The following is a 19,091-nucleotide window of genomic DNA, read 5'->3' as shown; positions in this document are numbered from 1 at the left end:
CACTGGTTTCATGTGTCGGGCTATGACACTTCAAAAAAATAGACACATCCACCAGAACAATGAAAATCTTCTGGATCATGTTTAGGGATTGATGGCCAACTCTGTCACACATTAGTTACAGTGCTGTGGCGGAGATTCTGCTGGGACCGTATTGTGCTTCTACGGTGATGCTCTGTAAATAGTATTAGTTGCGCTCTGTAAAGAATAGACTTGTCACATTTTCAGTGAGGCTAGTCTTGCACAACAGCTTGGAGACCAAGCCACTGTGTATGCATGCAAAGACTTGCCAGACAAAGGGATCGGCACTTGTCAGCAATTTTGAACGGACTTAGGGCTCCATACACTGACGCATGTGGGCTTGCTTGAAGGAAGACAAACATCCACACGCTCGCACGTATACACACAGTCAAGCCTCAGACCGAAGGCAATTTGGCTTCAGTTGCAACAGCTCGCCCTGGGCTTGAATGAGGAAACACCTGTGTGTCAAAGTGGTGCCATGGCAACGCTTCCTGTTCTGTGATCAAGGCCAGCATGAGGCTTCTTTTTGAGAGAAAAGCCCACTGGCAAATAGGAAGGAGCTTCACTACAAACCCTTCAACATCTGGAGAGATCCCTGGCCAGCCGGCCTCAGCTGGGTTTAAAACCCAACACAGGACCCACAGCAAAACCAGCATTCACAGTGCCAACATTATCATTTTTCTTGCCAAATAGAAGGTCCATATGCCTTAAACATGTGTTGAGGTCCCAAACAGCCACGCTCCAGACATACAATTAAATCATGTCCACAGAATGTACACACAATGTGCAAAAATCCAATCTGCTCATGAAAAACAAATGCAGTATAAATCAAGGGCTTGATCCTTGATACCCAACATCATGCTTGCATCACCCTATAGTAGCAAAGGAAGACAAGGGCGGGGCAATATCAAGGGTTTGATTTAGATTCAGAGACTTAAGCCGTTTCTGTTGCAGCACAAGAATCGTCTCTCATTCTAATCTCGGCAGAGATCCACCCTGAGCCAGGAATATCCCAAGATAAATATGGAAAGTGAACAATGCGATTGCTGAGCAGCAACTTCCCATTTTCTACACCTCTTGCCTCTAATCCTCTCCAGCAGCACTCCTGAACTGCCGCTCCTCATCTAAATCTGCTGGCAGACCTGGTGAACAGTCTGATATTACACTGCTGCTTCACTTTCCCTCTGCCATTATCGCCACAAATACAGCTGCTAGCCACACCTTAAGAAGGGGCTCTCACTACTACTGCTGCCCTTGTAATAACAGTTGCTCCAGTCACTATGTGAGATATTAAAATGACTCAACCTGGGCTTGGTTATCTAGACTGCTACTAGATCTCATCTTACTCTGAAACCAAACACTCTACTCATTGGTTGAATTTAGCTTAGGATCAGGAAACCTCACATTCACTCACACATACACATTTGCTCAATCTCTACGGACTGTAATGTGACAGGGGTGCTTGATGATTGCATCTGCAATTAGAAGTAAAAACAAAAATAATTTAAAAAAATAGCATAAATGATCAGAAAACAGAGACATTTTTAGAAGAAATCATGCACCATCTTTGTTCACCATGGAAAATACCTTCATCTTCATCACCGTCGTTATCCGATAAATCCTCGCCCTGTTTTTTTGCATGGGCCCCTATTATTGAAGCAGGGAGAGACATAGAGAGGCACAGGGAAATTCAAAATAGCATGTTTGGCAACACAGATATGGGAAAAGAGGCAGTTCAATAAAAAGCCACAGCAGTATTTGAGACCACAAATGAATAATAGCAATGTTAATGTAAATACACAATTCCCATTTGGCATTTCTTATTAATACACAATACAATAAGAGAAAAATACATGTTTTAATAGAATACAAATCTCATTTAAAAAAGACACTGAGCAAAAAAATCACATCACCTTGCAGAGGGAAACTTTGAAACACAACATATTTGGAGCAGAGTCATACACCACTGGCATTTTCAGAGAAACCTTTTGTTTTTAGATTTATCAGGAAAACCCTCTGAGTCCAATCCTATAAGTTTGGTTAACAACATTATTAGCTGAAAGGATTGTTGAAAAACTGAACAACTATAGTACAGTATGCAATTCTGATGGGTATTAATTATATTTAGGAAATTACTTTTTGAAAAGGGTTTTCATGACTTTCTACTCTCTCTAGAGTGTGCACCTATTAACAATAAAATGACAACAGACCATGCAGTTACAGGCCAGCTAAATGACATAAAAATTGGGATGAAGAAAATTGCTGAAAGAACAGGTTTTAAACTGCATCCAGAAGCAAGTGCAGGATTCCAACTTCCCTAGAGGAGGGAGGATTTGAATAAATCACGAGATTGTGTGTATCATATATACTCACTGATGTGTGCAGCTTGTCTCTTTGCTCTAAACAGTAGGTAATGTGCTGTTGTCCTTGTGCTACATGTAAGTATGAAAATCTAGCCCCCTAGGGCGCCTGCGCACCATGTACAGATAAAGTGTACAGGCCTGTCTTGGCCTACCACTTACACAGTGATATTCTGAATTGGTTAGAGTTTGATATCCATGTATTGTAATTTTTTCTTGCCTGCTAGCAGCAGGGCCTCAGGCTAGCAATGTCATTTGGTCTGTCAATCAATTCAATAGTACAGCCCTAAAAATCAAGAATCTTTGCCATCTTCTGCACATTATAAAATGTTTTTGGTGATGTACACCACCTCTAGTGCCATCATTAGAACACATTTTCCACTGTGAATAAGTAACAATAATACTAATTAATATCAAAATCTAATGGCTTGATTATCTTAGATTTTACTCTTTCCACCCTTCATTAGTAACGGCCTGAGTGACATAATTTTTCCTGGTGATATTAATGGTTCCCAGAGGATGATCCAAGCTACCAGAAACAGGTCTATTCTGTTTGTTAATTTTAGTGAGACGCAGTGATTTTGCCATGGTGGCCAAAGTTGGAACTGTAAGTCACATGATGCCCTCAGGCCCAGAGAAGACTTTCTCCTCCGTCAGACCCCATTTATAGTTAAAATCCACCAAGAGTCTTATCAAGATATTATTTCTGTGCCTGCCAGGCAGTCAGGTGGAGTCAGTGAAAAACACTGTGATGCACCTACATTATGGACACAAAAGTAGGCAAAAAAAAAAGGCCAAAGATATATCAAAAAAAAAAAAAAAACCTCTCTGGTATAGGCGTCTGTTAAAAAGCTATTATTTGAATGAATGGTTGGCTGTGTTTGAATACCTCATCCATTGTTAATTGACAGTTGCAATATATTGCATAATGTAATAGGCTGAGTGTCATGACATTTACTGAGTACATATGTGCTCTTAAGTGGAGAAGCCTTTTGAAATGGTTGATTCCACGACTGGTACAATGACCTTGTTCGGTATGTCCATCTGTTATGTATTGTGGGGTGTAATGAACATATCAGTCTGTATTGGCTGTTATATGAGCTTTAGACATGCAAACATAATCATATGACTATGACAATTTAGAGCTTAAATGTATAACTGGGCAGTGACCTTTTAATTTGCATTAGTCACTGGAAATACAGTAAAAGGTGTAACAGGTGTGAGAGCCCACATACTGCAAACTGGCTGTAGATACTGGTGATTGAATTGGTCAAGTTTTGTAGCTCAGGCACCTCAATAAATTGAGGCATTCAGACTGTAAACAGATCATATTAAACCAAATTAAGAGAATGCTTTGGTTGGTGCATATTGTTTGACACAGGAACACTCATTTTACAACTCTGGAGAGTTTTGTGACAGTCACCTGGTCAACAGTAGAAACAGGGAATTCATGTTACAAAGTAATCTAGGTCATCAAAGTAATCAGTGATAATGTTGGCCTGATGATGGTCTCAGTCTTATTGTCTGGCAGGTACAGCACCTTTCAGAGCAACATCAGGCCAGCTAGGAGCATCTTCATGGTGTAGGAAATGACTGCCATGAAGTTGTCAGATATCATGTCTTTCTTAAGTAGGCTTTACGGGGACCTACAAAAATGTTTCAGCAGAATAACAGCCAGCACCCAAACAAAGAGGTTTCAACTGCTTCAACAGCCTTCTTTATGGCCTGTTTAGCGTTTACGGTTATTCTAGCATTCACTGTGTTGTTGACATGGTAAAACAGCGAGGTTATTGAGTGATAGCGCTTCAGACAGGCATAGATTGGATGGCAGGTGTCGACAGGGAAGCTCTGTCAATTTGAATCCTGTTGTCTGTGAGCCTGTGTTTGTCAAATGCTGGATCTATAATAGGAACTGCAAACATGTGACATCTGCAGTGACTCAGCAAGCGAGCCTATATTTGACCTTCAGTCTTTTAGAGTGATGCCACGGTGAAAGAGTGTGACATTAAAGCAAAACTACAATAAATTGAGGAGTTTTTTTGCACGGCCAGCCTGCAGGAGTCGACATTTGCATCGCCTCAAAACAGGCGGCATCTAGAATAACAGCTATTATTCATGTTCCTTGACAAGCAAAATAGAAACCTGTCGCATTTATCAAATCAGATTAAAAGAAAACACATTTGAATGGCCTACTTGATACATGAAGGGTATTGAAATTTATCATTTGAACAGGATGGAACTGAAGACAAAAGACACTCTAGTGCTTAGCCGTGAAGGTATACATGATAGAAACTCAAGCATGTACACACATGTGCACACACACACAGACTCACTCACACACTCATGCACACAAACACACAGATATAGAGTGCTCTCGGACTCCAGAGACTTCTTGACTGAATCCACAATTCACTCAATACATTGTGGAAGGGCTGAATGTTAACTGCCTTTCCTTTGCTGGAAAAAGGTTCACTGACAATAGATGGGCCTTGGAGTTAAATATCAGAAAGGTCAGAATGTGGAAAGGGACTTAGTGAAATGTGAAATGTTGCAGCCTTGACAATTTAGAGCAGTTATATCCAGTCTCTAATCCTCAGGTGGCCATTTTTCTCTTTCAGAGAGCCTGGATCTGTCTCTCCTCCTGTCTTTCCTACTGTCCTGTCTGCTCTCTGTCTCTCTCTCTCTCCCTCTGTCTGTCTATCTCCATCTCTCTCAATCTGTCTCCCAGTGTAGAGGTTAAGGAACAGCTTGGGAGGGACACATAAGAGAGAATGATGGAGAACGCAGCTAAAAGGTTAAGGAGGCTGTAATCCTGCAGTAAAGGACAGCCAAAATTCACACTGCGCTTCAGCTGTTCCCAAAATAAAAAAAACAAAAACAAATAAAAGGCAGCCAAGTAGTCTTTCTGCCTGTTTACAGCCTGATAATGGAAAGAGACATGTTTAACAGACACCACAGGCTTCTGAGTATGAAAGCAACCTAAGGTAACACATCGGGGTCGCTTGCCTCCATTCTTGAGTCCTAATGAACCATTTATTCCCCATATTAAGTGAACAAAGACTACACTGCACAAACATCTTACAAAAACAATCACCGGGCTTTAAATTTCTTAAGCTTCATACGCTTAACAGTCATTTGAATAAGTGCTGCACCATATGCATCACTGCTGATTTCTGACTCATTCAAAGCCTTTGAAAGCAACAAGAATGTCAGTATGTAGCCTTCAGAATTTAAACCAGGAGAATAATTTCAAGAATTTGTATATTTATTTCGAGATGCACTGGAAATTGATCAGAATCAACAGAGCACAGACTGAATTTGCATTTTTTGGATTTTGGTTAAAGGTGCCCTGTAAAGGTTTTGACCACTGGAAGCGATATGGAGCAATGTTTTAAAAATCAAGCGATTCACATCAATTTTTCATGCTATTCTACTGATTGCCTGTTGATGACAGTGACACATCAACAAATGAGAGGAAACAAACGTGGATGTAAACAATGCATAATTTAAAATATGTAGAAGAAGAATCAGCTCTGCAAATTGTTTATGAGAGAGGAAATGCATTCAACATATTTGTTGGACCTCAAGGATACAAGTAATGTGTTTTGTGGAGAAGGACTGAATGTAAACATAACTTTTGTTTATTTACAAGAAAACTCCACAGGGTACCTTTAACCCTGTAAAATGTACTTTTAGGTGTATCATTACAAATGTATGATGTGTAGGAAAGCATTGTTCAAATTCAAAATCCAGTTGTTTCCAATAATACTATAAATGTCAGGCTGAATTTCATGGACAGGTGTATAAAATGGTGCATGTTAAAGTTAATACAATTAAGGGGAAATCAGGGCTCAAGAGGTTAGGTTTAAGCTAACAGAGATACCAGAAGCAACAAAATGTGTTTTCCCTTTTAAAAGGGCTTTAGGACTGCACAGGCTGTGTCCTCTATTGGAGTAAACAAAGAAGAGAACAGAGATATTGAGCCTTGGGTTGACTGTGGAAGCTGGACAGCACAGCAGCAGGAGGCCTGTGAATAGGAACTTCCTGCTTAGATCGCGTCTTGCATCTCAAGTCAGTGTGACCGGTTCCATGTCTGGCTAGCTACAGCTTTCACTCACTGGGGGTTATCAACTGTCCCAGATAGATGATCATAGAAGACCAAAGAAGTAATTTTCTGTCAAACAAAAAGTGGGACATCTGCTCTGTTTTCAATTCAAATGGGCCAATATTTGTTCTTCTCTTCTTGGAAAGTTTTTGCCCTGTCTGCTTGGCGTACAGATTTCCTCAGCAGCACTCAGCAGAGAGTAGCCCCTCCTTCCCCAAGGCTGGGTTGAGTCGGCCAACCAATGGGATTACCATGGTGTGTTACTGTCTGCCATGGCCCAGACGTAGTCAAACCAGGATTGGGGCTCTTTCACAGTTTTCACAGCTCTCTAGCATCTGGAGGTCATCTGGTAAGAGGAAAAGATGTCCAATGTTTCTGCTGGCGTAGTTAATCTACAGGTTTGGCAGCTGATTGGGCTGTTCAGTACTGGCACTGGGCTGCGTAACACACGGCAGCCTGCTGCTTGTGAGGGCTGCATAGGAATGATAGTTGAGTGGTACAAATCAAGCCAAAACGTACAACAGATTTCGCTGCACTTATCTCAAATAGACGCATGATGAGGGTTGAATTTAGGAGTCAGGAAGAATGATCTCAGTGTGTCTCTGAAACACTGTTATTCAGAGAGACCGTTGTGAAGGACTCTACGGACAGGTTTTACAAGCAGGTTACAAGCAGTGAAAGAGACATGCTGTAAAAACCCTGTAGGAAATAATGTGAATATTGTATAAACAGGCAGCGTGCAGCATAGTGAGTGCACCTTATCACCAGAACTCTGCCTCAATGAGGATCTCATCAAAAGGATGCAATATTACAGCTCTCTTTTAAAGTTTGTCAGTCAATTTAACAATGTAAACCTCTTTTAAAGATAAAGATTGACCTCATCATGGTTTGTCCTCGCAAAATTGACCCATCTCGAGCCAATCTAACACTCTGAGACTGAATAGTGCATAGATGTGTCCCTGCACATCATCACCCCTCTCTTCATCCCATTCACTCTGACTCAGAGCAGAGAAAACGAGTGAGTGATATAACCAAGGCTACAATGTCTCAGACTCCGTCACTGCTCTGTGCTCTGTGTGCTACTTCACAGAGAGCAACGGGCTACGGTGCTGATCTTGCACATTGGACTACCTCCACATGACCTCGGTGACTACCTGCTCGGACATCTTGGACATGCAGTGCTGCAATGGAACAGCAAAATAATGGACAGTTGTTGTTCTCTGAACTATATTTAGCCAGTGTAAACATCACATTGTTTCTGAACAAAGATGAATACACTGCTGATTTTGCAAAATTGGCTGCACAGCAGCTCTAGCTCTGAATACCAACCAACTATACATTTACTGAAGAAAGGCAACATCTACTACAATTTTGGCTTCCATTATTCTGTGAATGAGTTTGTCTTTGATCTTTTATCAAGGCACTACTTTTTGGTCTAAGGGTGTTTTATGGAGGAAAATGAGCCACATCTTTGATATCAGCATAACTATGTTGTTTCCTTGCACAATGCCCACTAGGATCCCAACAGCACAGGATCTATGGGATAGACTTTCTCAATTGTAAAATGAGATATTCCCTTACCATCACTCTTCTAACTCATACTGGAGATTGTTTTCTGTATTTACAGTTGCTCTACACTCTACAAATCAACACTCTACATAACCTCTTGTCTCATAAAACTGAAGAAAGATCTCATGCTATGCATTTTACAAGGTTCAGGGGTCATGTATTTCTCTCACTTGATAGGCATCACCATTGAAACAAAAGTGCTTCACGCTAGGTAAGAGGGCCATTTACTGTGCTCCTGTCAAAACTGCATACTGTTGCTTGGCAACAATCAAACAACCATTTCATCAAGAGTCAAATATCATACTTCTTTCTGGAAAATAAATCACTCTTTCCTCCAGAGGAACCATATTCATAGATTTACACATTGTAAAATTTGCGGTGAAGGTGTTATTAGTACTGAATATGCACAGTGTGTATGACTCTACTGCATCGTACAAGTCTCTATTGAAAGCTTTGCAAATTTGAAACAGAAAATATGTAACCCAGTTGGTGTTTACAGCTTTATGGAACAGATCTAACTATTGCAATGACACTAATTAAAAACTTTAATGAGGGAACTGATGAACTGTTAAAACTGTTTCCCCAGTTCACTCCTCCCTTGTTGGAAATATTTAACCAAAACCAAGAATGCTTCAGAGGTTGCTTTCTACATCGCCTAAGACGGATAAATAATGCTTCATTTGCACTGTTAATTCAACATAAGCCAAGATTAGCAGAAGCAGTTTTTTAAGGTGCAATTGAAATAAAGAGTTTCCAGCCGGACTGAAAATTACAACCTTCGTGTTTATGGCAACAGAGGAGCTATTCAACAATCACCCCTCTGCACAATAATGTGTCACAAAACCAACATATGAAACTTATGATAAACCATTTTCTCATTACCAAACATGGGGAAGATAATTGAAAAATTTCAAGAGGAAGGGGAATATTAAAGAGATATTTCTGTGTATATTCCACAACTGGGACTAATTCAGAAGCAGAAGTGCCTGGAGGGCCAGTCTGTCTCTAACAAAATTGGTTTACCAAAGCAGAATGTACGAGTGCACAGAGTGAGGCCAATAGCTGCCTCCTGCCTCAATGGAAATCAACAGCAGAGGTCTCGCAGCTGAAACTGAATCTTTACTGTGAAGTGAGATACGCTCAGGATCACAGTCTTAAGGCTACTCGTAAGATCCTCCAGCGCCTTTAGGCAGGCTTAGAAAATTAGAGATTTTAGCTGTTGTTAATGGAATTGGACTGTGTTTCTCTGTGGCAGTGTGTTTGAGCATTTGCCACATGGATAGATGAAAGCTGTCATGCCAATAAAATACCCCACCACCCCTATTTGAACAATTGTGAATAATACATTTAAGAGAGAGGTGGCCCTCCGCTTTTTAGTGTAAATTTAATCAAGGGCTGAGGCGCAGACGCTTTCAGGTGTCGTGTTTGACAAATACTTGCAATAAGCTGGTGTCTTAAGTGCTGTCAGAGCAATCTGAAACATGACTAAAGTTCTTTGCATACCAAGTCACATTTTATGTGCAAATATTTCACAAATGCACTCTTGCCTCTGACTTAATCAACAGTTGTATTTAAATTAAACATCTTACACTTTGAACATGAGCGAGCCATACAATGACATTAAAAAAAAAAAAAAAAAAAATACAGGTTATTCTTAGACATCATGATCTATTGCTTGACAAAACTCCATTATTTATTTAGGGACCTGGATTTTCACTCCTTGACACACACTCTCTCATAGTAAAGCCACACTACAGCACACACACACACACACACACACACACACACACATACACACATGCAACACAGCACAACCATTCACTCATCTCTCACACTCATGTCAAGGTTGATCTGAGTCACAAGTCCCACGTTCATCCCAATTAGCACTTTGATTTGGGAGTTGATAGGTGGTGATATTGGCGGCTTTGGAAGGATGCAACCATCACTCTCCTCTCTCTTTCACTCTTTCAAATCCTCTCTTTCGTTCCGTGTTGGCTTTTTTTTTTTCTTTTTTACATACCTCCTTTTCTACACATTTTCTTGTTGGGTTTCCTGGCACATTCCTTGGATATTCTTTTGACTGTAAAATGAATGGAAAAACTACAAAATAACAGGGTGCTCTGGAAAAGATCGCATGTGACATGCAACAACTCAGACTGAGTCAGACCCCCTCTATACCCTCTTCCCTCCTCCCGCCCCCCTCCCAGTCATCAACAACAAGAACAACAGAGGACCTGTTGAGAAAGTAACTGGGGTGTTGCTGCAGAAATATTCCAAAATGGTGGAATGAATTTGCTGCATCCTGGGACACAGGAAGCCCATATTCACATGCACTTCTATTTAAGACCCATTACAGCCACACAGAACTGAGCATTGCCTCGGCAGAGAAGCTAGATTTCCAAGGTTGCAGTTCACATTCTAATCTGATAAGTGTTATTTGACATTGTCCATTTGGCTGTCAGAGTGCTTAACATTTCAAGCCCATTTTCATGTGTGGATCTCCTTCAAGTGGTGAAATAATAGGGGGCATTTAAGGGTCAACATGAAGAAATCTGAACGTTTTAAGATTTTCAGTCATGGTAGAGCCCAATCTGTGTTTGCCTTTTGCACAAAACTGGCTGTCTTGCATTTTGCTTTATGCAAGGACAAACTGTGGTTGAAGCGAGGAGAGTAAAGGGTCTTACATAGGTCAGGCTGATGCCACAGGCCTCTCGTGTACCAGACAGAATATTTCACCAACCCTACAGTAGATCATTCACTTATGAGGCAAGCTACTGATCACTAATGGCTAATAATCCCCAGAACAGTCAAGACAGTGAGGGTAGGAAGGTGCACCGAGTTTTTCCAATCTCTTCCTTGTATGATTAGATTTTTTTTTAATTATTCAGTCATTTTAATAAGTCATTTAGTCATCAAAAGAGGAACCTCTAACAGTGGCATGGAAGGGGAGAGTTGATGAAAAGACTAAATGAAAGATCAAGTCAAGATGGGAGGTTGAGATGATGGACACAGACACAGCATGCGCCAGACAACAGGTCATGCTCCGCGCAAAACACAGAGGTGACATAAAATTTTTAGAGAAAAGACAGAAAGAGAGAGAAGGAGGCAGAGACAGAAGAGAGGAGAAGAGGTTTTGGTTTCATCCTGTTTACTCGACACACTCACCATCCTCTGTTGGAACATAGATGTTTAGATAAAGACAATCCTCGTGTTGATCCTGTATGTATGTGGTAACTATATCCAGGTTGAAGGTGAACCATATTGGCATCATGATGTCTGGCACGGCGTTGTGAATATTTTGGGGGCAGACAGGAGCAAAGTGAGTAGCATTCTTGATCCCTGACCAGGAAGAAGGAGGCTCGGGGGGCATGAAGCGTTTTTCCCCCACTGGGGAGGCGGCATACGGTACCCCCAGATATTGGTCCACTGGTCCAAGAATCTCACTAGGCAGGGGCACCCTAACCCCTCGGAGTTTCCCGTACTGTGTGTTCACAGTGGGGTGATAGTTCTGACCTCTCACAGCCGCAAAGCACCAACAAAAACTTAACACCCACAAGGACACGCTGAAATTATTGGTGCAACTGTAGGCACCGTGCCAGTTCTGTGAAGGGAGACGACTTCTCCTTGGAGAAAACCACATGGTCCTTGTGAGCGAGTGCAACTGCAAGTGACCAACATACAAGCCGGGGCAGCCCCTCAGCAAACACACAGGCTTCCCGTGCCTTCGCTCAGCCCTGCAGTCCAGCCACCTGAGGGACAGTCATCAGCTGTGATAGTGAAGCCTGGCGGCTTACAGATGAGGAGAAACAGTTGCAGTTGTGCAGTTCCTCTCTGCAACGAGGTCCTTACTCACTGTTCTCTCGCCGCTCGTCAGATCTTCTATCCCGTACTGCAAGAGAAGAGGACAGGAAAATTAATGACAGTTCCCTGACAGCCCACCAGTTTGCTCCAATTTTTAGTCAGTCATTTTTATTGACTTGTAGAGTCCTTTTCTGCCATGACATAAAATAGCTCACATAAACATGACAGAGCTCTTAGTGCTACCATCAATCCACATAATCAAGAACCTGCCTATGACTTGGATATTGCAATTAACTGTTAGGCAACTTGCCTAATAATGCTAATAGGGCAATTGAAATGTGAAAGGCATACTGTCAGTGGGTAATTATTCTTTACTTCAAAGCCCAAAGTTTACATTAATAGTTAAAGAATAGCAATATTTACAGGAGAAGCACTGCTACAACCCAGCAGCAGCAGTCACACACAAGAACATAACATGATAAAATTTTCATGTACTGCTTAATGTCATGCAGCATTTTCTCTACATTTCCCTTCGGTATAGATATGAACATGGTAGAATTTAAATTTCAACTCCCTTTTTTGGTTTTGGGATGAAGAGAGAGGAAGGGACAGAGGAGGATGTAGCTACAGGCAATACAGGCTCTTCCAGTGACACTGCTGTAAATGCTAATCAACAGTCCCGGGGTGAACCACAGTGGTGCCAGTGACAACACCTTCCCACACTGCCTGATCAATTTTCAATTTCTGTGGCTTAGGGTCCCCCTCAGCCTTGGGCACCCACTGCAGCGTTCGCTCTAATAACAATGGAGAAGAAAAAGCCAGCATTTAGAGGAGGATATTGCATTCCAAAATGACTGTGTAAATGATTTATAATGTATCAGCAGCCGTTGGAGGGCCAGTAACCACTGAGAGAAAGCAATCCTGACGTTCCTGGAGGTGCTGTTATCGCTAGGCAACTATTCCCATCTGCTGCAGCAGCGGATCAGCGGAAAGCCTGCCGGTGGATTCCGCACGCGTAGTTGTACAAGGAAGCACTCACTTCATATGAAGAACACATACATACATTTTGTAAATACAGCTGATGAGCCCACCGACGTCGATACTTGTATAAATGAAATGTGTGTGGTGCATGATTCTGCTCAGGGACTCTGGCACACAGAGCACCTGCTATGTGATAATACATGAAAAGTCATCCGTATCCAATCTGGGGACTAAGAGGCATGCATTGCTGGGGGCCAAGAATGGGCAAAGGCTTCAAAATGCTAGAAAAGTCACACTGACAAAGTCCCTTCCCTGCTCACTAGGGTCCCAGTAGCACAAGCAGAAAACCTAGAAGACATTATTGCCATGTTAAAAGACTGTATGACATATATTGTTATTTGTAAACAATCCTGTTTATTCCTGTTTATTTTTATAGAAACAAGTACATATTGTAGTACCGATCAATGTCACATACTACAACATTTATAGCACAGCTCAACAAGAAAACACCTACAAATAACATACAATACAACCTGTGACATAATAACCTCAGTTGCTTGTTTATTAGGTATACCTATCTAAACCCAGTGCTGTTAAATACAACAACCCTGCATTACATTAAACCTTGATGAGGGTTAAAATGTTCAATTTTCTGGGAGGTGTTTTACAGAGGTGTTGATTTTACTGTATGGTTATTTTGGAGGCTTTATGTTGTCGGGCTGTTACACTGAGAGGTGTTTCTAATATTTTGTCCACCCTGTTTATATCAGTGAGGAAAGACTAAATATTAGAAACACCTCCCAATATAGCACAACTACTACCAAAATCACTGAAAGTTGAGTCGGCACCTCTTGTTTAACAGAAACCACACATAATAACCTTCATTAATGTAGGATATACTGTATTTGCTGGGCTGATGTATTAGACTGCAGTAGTTTTACAGTAGCTAGGTGTACCTAATAAACTGGCGACACTATAAAATCCTATAAAGCATCAGCTCCCCCGTGTCTACATGTCTGATCCCTCTTCAAAAACAGTTGCAACTTGAATTTTAATTAAATTCTGTTTATGATCTATTTTGAGCTCTGTGTATAAGGACCTCCACATATTGAAACTTCCTAAACTAAGACAGATAATAATAATAACTTTAAAATGTCTGTCCAAAGGAGGTTTTACAAAAATGCACTGTATCATTTAGGGCTGCAACTACCAATTAATTTCATTATTGACTAATCTGCTGATTACTTTCTCAATTAATCATTTTGTCAATAAAATGTCAGAAAACAGTGAAAAATGCCCATTATAATCCTCCAGAGACAAAGCCTTATTTTGTCCAACCAACAGTTGAAAACCCAACAATATTCAGTAAAGACATTAAATCATCACATTTGAGGAGCTGAAATCAGAAACTATTTGGCATTTTTGCAATTACACAATTATTCGATTATAAATAGTCACTGATTAGTTTTCTGTCGATTGCCTAATTGATTGGTCGACTAATCATTGCAGGTCTAGTATAATTCCCCATACAGTAGGTGCACCCCGATTTAGATTTTTAATTTCAACCAAAGCAATTTCTGTTTAGATCTGCAGACAGCAGCAGAATAAGTGTGATAACACTAATTCTAGTTGAGATAAAATACATCAGGTCAAACTTTTTAATCAGGACATAGCAAGGACATAGGACAGTGTGATTGAGTGTGTGTGTTTAGAGGACACACAGCACAGAGGACTCTTCATCAGTCTCCCCTCCAACAGCATCTCAGAGGTCCTCTCTGCTTTGATCTCTCTACCTGCTGAAGCACTGCCAAGGGAGGAACAGAGGGAGAGAGAGAGATTGCATGAGTTCTCCCTCATCATCCCAGAAATATTGATCGTCTCATCACCGTGGCCTTGCAGCCCGTAATAAATACAACTGGGCTGATGGAGGCGGGGGGAGGAGGAGAGGGGAAGGTGGGGGAGGAGGGGCGGGGGTGGTGGGTTGGTTGGGTGTTGTGCTGACGCTCTTATTAGCCCTTAATGCAAGACGGCACTCCACCAAGTACATGCCGTTAAACACCCGCCTCCCCTATTCTCCGTTTCCTGATTAATAAGACATGTTAAATTCATCCGGTCCAATCCCCTTTCATCATTATTCAACGGCACAACATGTGAGTTGTACCCATACGGATCCCACATTTAAAAGGAAATACATAGACTTTATTCCTCTTTATTTTGGTCCGAGCCCACAGCCATGTACACTTACTGTAGAAGACCCTTTGTTCTCCTACAGCGGAGAGATCTCTGCATCGCAATAAAAGTCTGAGCACAGAGCCAAATGTACTCCTACGCCCTGACATCCCTTAGAGAGAGGCTGAATGGACTCTGATAAAAAAGGAACCAATAAGAGTTCTGAGTAGATGGAGCTTCTGACTCTCCCCACTCTGTTATTATAGTAGCTAGTCTGCAACAAAAGCATTCACAAAGCTGTATTAGTCCTCTGAAACATCTAACTTCAAATGAAGTGAGCCGTCCTGACCTGAGAGCAGTGTAATCACTGATTACAAATGCTTCTGGTGCTGTTACATTATAAGCAAGGCTGAATGTGCCATTATAGAAACAATAAGAGACAGGCAACAAGACAGGAACCAGAAGACAGGAACCTATGTAGCCAGGCTGTTACCTCAGCTGAACTCATTAAAATGTGAGAGGCAACGGCAGAAACTTAATTGAGTGTCTTCACCTTCCATTTGTGCTCCAGAAAGACACTAGTCTACATCAGTGCGAAAACTCCATTTTGAGACCAGCTCAGCTTATGATGATAGGATTGCTCTCTGGCCTCTGTGTGTCAATGATGTGGAAAGCATATCTGTAAATTGTCTGTTTACACATGTTTATTTCACATAGGCAAACATGGATTTCAACACAGCAAAATCAATAATGAATGTATACACAAATACCATCTCCTCTCTCTGGCACGCACTTTATATAAGCTCCTGGGCTTGACGAACAACAGCACGCCATATCAAATCAAGGAGATTGGCATGTTTCAGAAACAGCATTCACAAAATGTCAAAACCAAAGTGTGGCTTCATAAGACTCCTGCTGGGAACCAGTGCTGCTATAACAGTGAGGGATGAGAGCCCACTAGCAAAAAGCAAAGGAAAGGATCCTTTGCTTTTTTCGTCAGACACAGAGCCTGTGCAGTCATTATTACTTAGGAGATTTGGCATTAAATCAAGGACAAAGACGCAGCACATTCTGACTGCTAATCACCACGGTGATGCTGACATATTTTTAAAGAAGCAAAAGGGAGACGGTGAGGAATGAAAGCGCTGCTGCTGCTGCGGCCGCCTGCTAAGCTGTGTGTCTCCACCCCTTCTTCTGGCTGGCGGATAAATGCTGCCATGAGTATCATTACTAGCCAAACGGCCCAGGAAGCATAGAGAGGTGAGCCTGGCGGGCCAAATAAAGACAGATTCCAGGTGAGTACATGTTGAGATGAATTGAGTGGTGGCACAGCAAATAAATAATGGCCATTCTGTTAACTGCTGACGGTGCTTGAAACAACTGTTTGCTCTTTCTGACTAAAATGATAGGGACAGATTTGATCTAGAAGTCCTAAAACAGCAAGTAGAAGCAGTCTGTATTGCCTCTCTTTTCTCTTGACTGGGTGTGCACGCCTCTGAGTGTCAGATACAGTTTAGGCAGTAATACGATACGTGAAACAATATGTGGGGGTACAGGGATATTAATCAAGGCTAACTGACTCAATTAGACGGGAAAGGACTGAGGAGCTTACATTTAAAAAATGATAAATAGAGAAATTTCCCCAACAGTTCATCATCCTAACTCCTATTGATCCACTGCAGAGTCCCACTAGACACTCCTACTGAAAAAACTCAAAGTAGCTAATCACTCAAGTAGCCCACAGGGATTCTTTGAGAAACCGCAGGGGCAAGTATTGGGTCCGTCTCTAATCTAGCTGTATGTAAACACATTAAGGCTTTACACATGGCATACTCATTATCCAAGCTCCCACAGATGCCGTTTGCAGGGTGGGATGTGTTCTCTTGACGAAGTGTTTTGTGTGCAATTCCTATCACCCTGCCAACACAGCTCCAAAGTGCTGCTAAAGAGAGAGCACAAGACAAAAATTTCTTCCGTTGTGTCTTCGGAAATGACCAAATCATTGACAATAAACAAGGCATATCTAATTAAAAGCTGGCATCCATCCATTTATCCATTACAGACAATCTCTCATTGGTGTTCACAGCCATATTATTACAATGCACATACAAACAGTAAGCCATGAATTTTGGAGAATTTTTAGCCATGCAAGGAGCTCTAGAAATGGCAATGTTAGTCTTTCGGTCAGTTCACCACTTTGGTCCAGAAGGAAATATCTCCATTAACTGTTGGACATTTCACATTCATGGAGGGTGACTCTTAACGACTTTGGGGATCCCCTGAGTTTTCATGTAGTGCCATCATTAGGTCAAAATTTTAATTAGTCTAATACTTTGGTTTGAATACAAAACAGCAAAACTACTGACATTCCTATCACCATAGTTCTAATTAGCAAATATTAGCATGGCAGCACACTAAACGAAGTTGGTGAACAAAATAAATATCATACCTGCTGAACATCAGCATGTCAGCATTGTCATTGCAAGCATGTTAGCATTCTGAAATTAGCATGTAGCTCAAGGCACCACTGTGCTTCTTTACAGCCTCACAGAGCCACTACAAGCATGGCTGTAGACTTGGTGTTGTTCCTTTCCTTCCCTTTCTTTCTTTGACACAACTTTTCAAACAATATTGATCATAAAAAACTAGAGAAAGAAAGGGTAAAAGAAAAAAGGAGTAGGCCTGAATTTTTATGGCTTCTGTGTGTTTCATATTCAGCATTATAACCTGATAAAATTCACAAAAATTAGCATTTTCATGCATCATGCTGAGTGTGAATCAGATATTTGCTGTATAGACTACTAACATACAACATTCTGAATGCTGTGCTCGCTAGTTGTTGGTCAAATCATCCTACATCTGTGAATACATTTGATTGCACTACACATGTGAAACATGACTGAATTCCTAGAGAAGGTACACTCGAGCATACCAAGGAGAATTCAACAGATATTTCAAGCAGCTCATCTCATCTCCTCTGCTGTGAGGACAGCACGTATAACATGGCAGCGCTAACATCAATTTCTGACTTACAGTGGAAAGGAGGATTTTTAGCCTTCTGGGATGCATCCCTAATAAAATTCAGGCAAGTGCAAGGAACCTGTGCAGCGCTGGCATGGCGCCACGTATATAAAGCAAATCAAAGTTTATGACAATCACTTTAAATGTGAACTGCTGTGTATTACTGCTGCTGCACTCTTTGGTCTAAATGCTGCTTGTCATGTAACTCCCTGCCAGTTATCAGAGTTACTGCCTGAAAACAGAACTCACTTAACTTTATTGATTGATTATGGTTCTACAATTAATGAGGGTATCATTTGGGATAAATGGGTTATTTCCAATTCAAACTCTTTATTGGATGTTTAAAGAGTGTCATTTTAAGTAATGTATCTAACAATATGCAGTGCATTGAACATTGATCCAAGTGAAGAATTGACAGGGATGGCGGGGGGAAACATTTTTCTTTAAGCAGCTATTAACACTTCACAAACATATAGAGTTGAACTGGGGTTTTGCTGTGAGTTAATTGAGGTCTGGATGGTAATTACAACAGGGAGTTGATCTCTCACAATCAGGGTTCCAAGTTCATTGGCACTGCATTATAAAATCTTAGATGGATCAGCTCCTATGGCTACTATTGACTCTTTTACTCAGTGTTAAAGAGGCCATGCAGCTGTCCTTGGCCTGAATAACCATTTTGCAGAGACAGAATCGCATGCAGATAATGCAGCTAAAAGAAACCCACGTTGGTGAGCAATTATTTAAAAAGAACAAAACTATTCCTCTGGGCCAGAAGGATGGTTCTCGCGATAATGTGATTTGGACCATCTTTCCAATGAATACTATACAAAATACATCTAAAAATGGGATTATGTGGGTAATTTGCAATGCAGTAATGTCTGCAATTTGGTGGACATTTCCTGCTAGGAACAGAGAAAATTAATTCTTGCGGTTGTAATGCCACTACCATGCACAACCCCCACCCCCCCTCCATTACAGCAACTAAAACACAAACAGAAGTATCCTCATAAACCATACAGTACAAAGCCAGGCCTTTGAAGAGCCGATCATCCTGAGGACAACACTTA

The 19,091-nt window shown here is 41.2% G+C and overlaps 1 protein-coding gene across 2 annotated transcripts in view; it reads right to left on the bottom strand.

Annotated features, from left to right (window-relative positions):
* nlgn3a (neuroligin 3a) overlaps positions 1-19,091 on the bottom strand; it is a 114,770-nt gene that overhangs the window by 81,119 nt on the left and 14,560 nt on the right. Inside the window, exon 2 of one of the 2 annotated variants that reach the window (XM_067598938.1) lies at positions 11,218-11,941. In XM_067598938.1, coding sequence (XP_067455039.1) covers positions 11,218-11,692 — 475 coding nt within the window. In that variant the 5' untranslated portion in view covers positions 11,693-11,941. Of the gene's footprint in view, positions 1-11,217; positions 11,942-19,091 lie in introns of those variants that run through there. The other variant, XM_067598939.1, reaches the window with a different exon arrangement.

This window comes from Thunnus thynnus, chromosome 9 (assembly GCF_963924715.1).
Source record: "Thunnus thynnus chromosome 9, fThuThy2.1, whole genome shotgun sequence".
Lineage (NCBI taxonomy): Eukaryota > Metazoa > Chordata > Actinopteri > Scombriformes > Scombridae > Thunnus > Thunnus thynnus.
The sequence above is the reverse complement of the archived record's forward strand: the minus strand, read 5'-3'. Positions and strand labels throughout refer to the sequence as shown.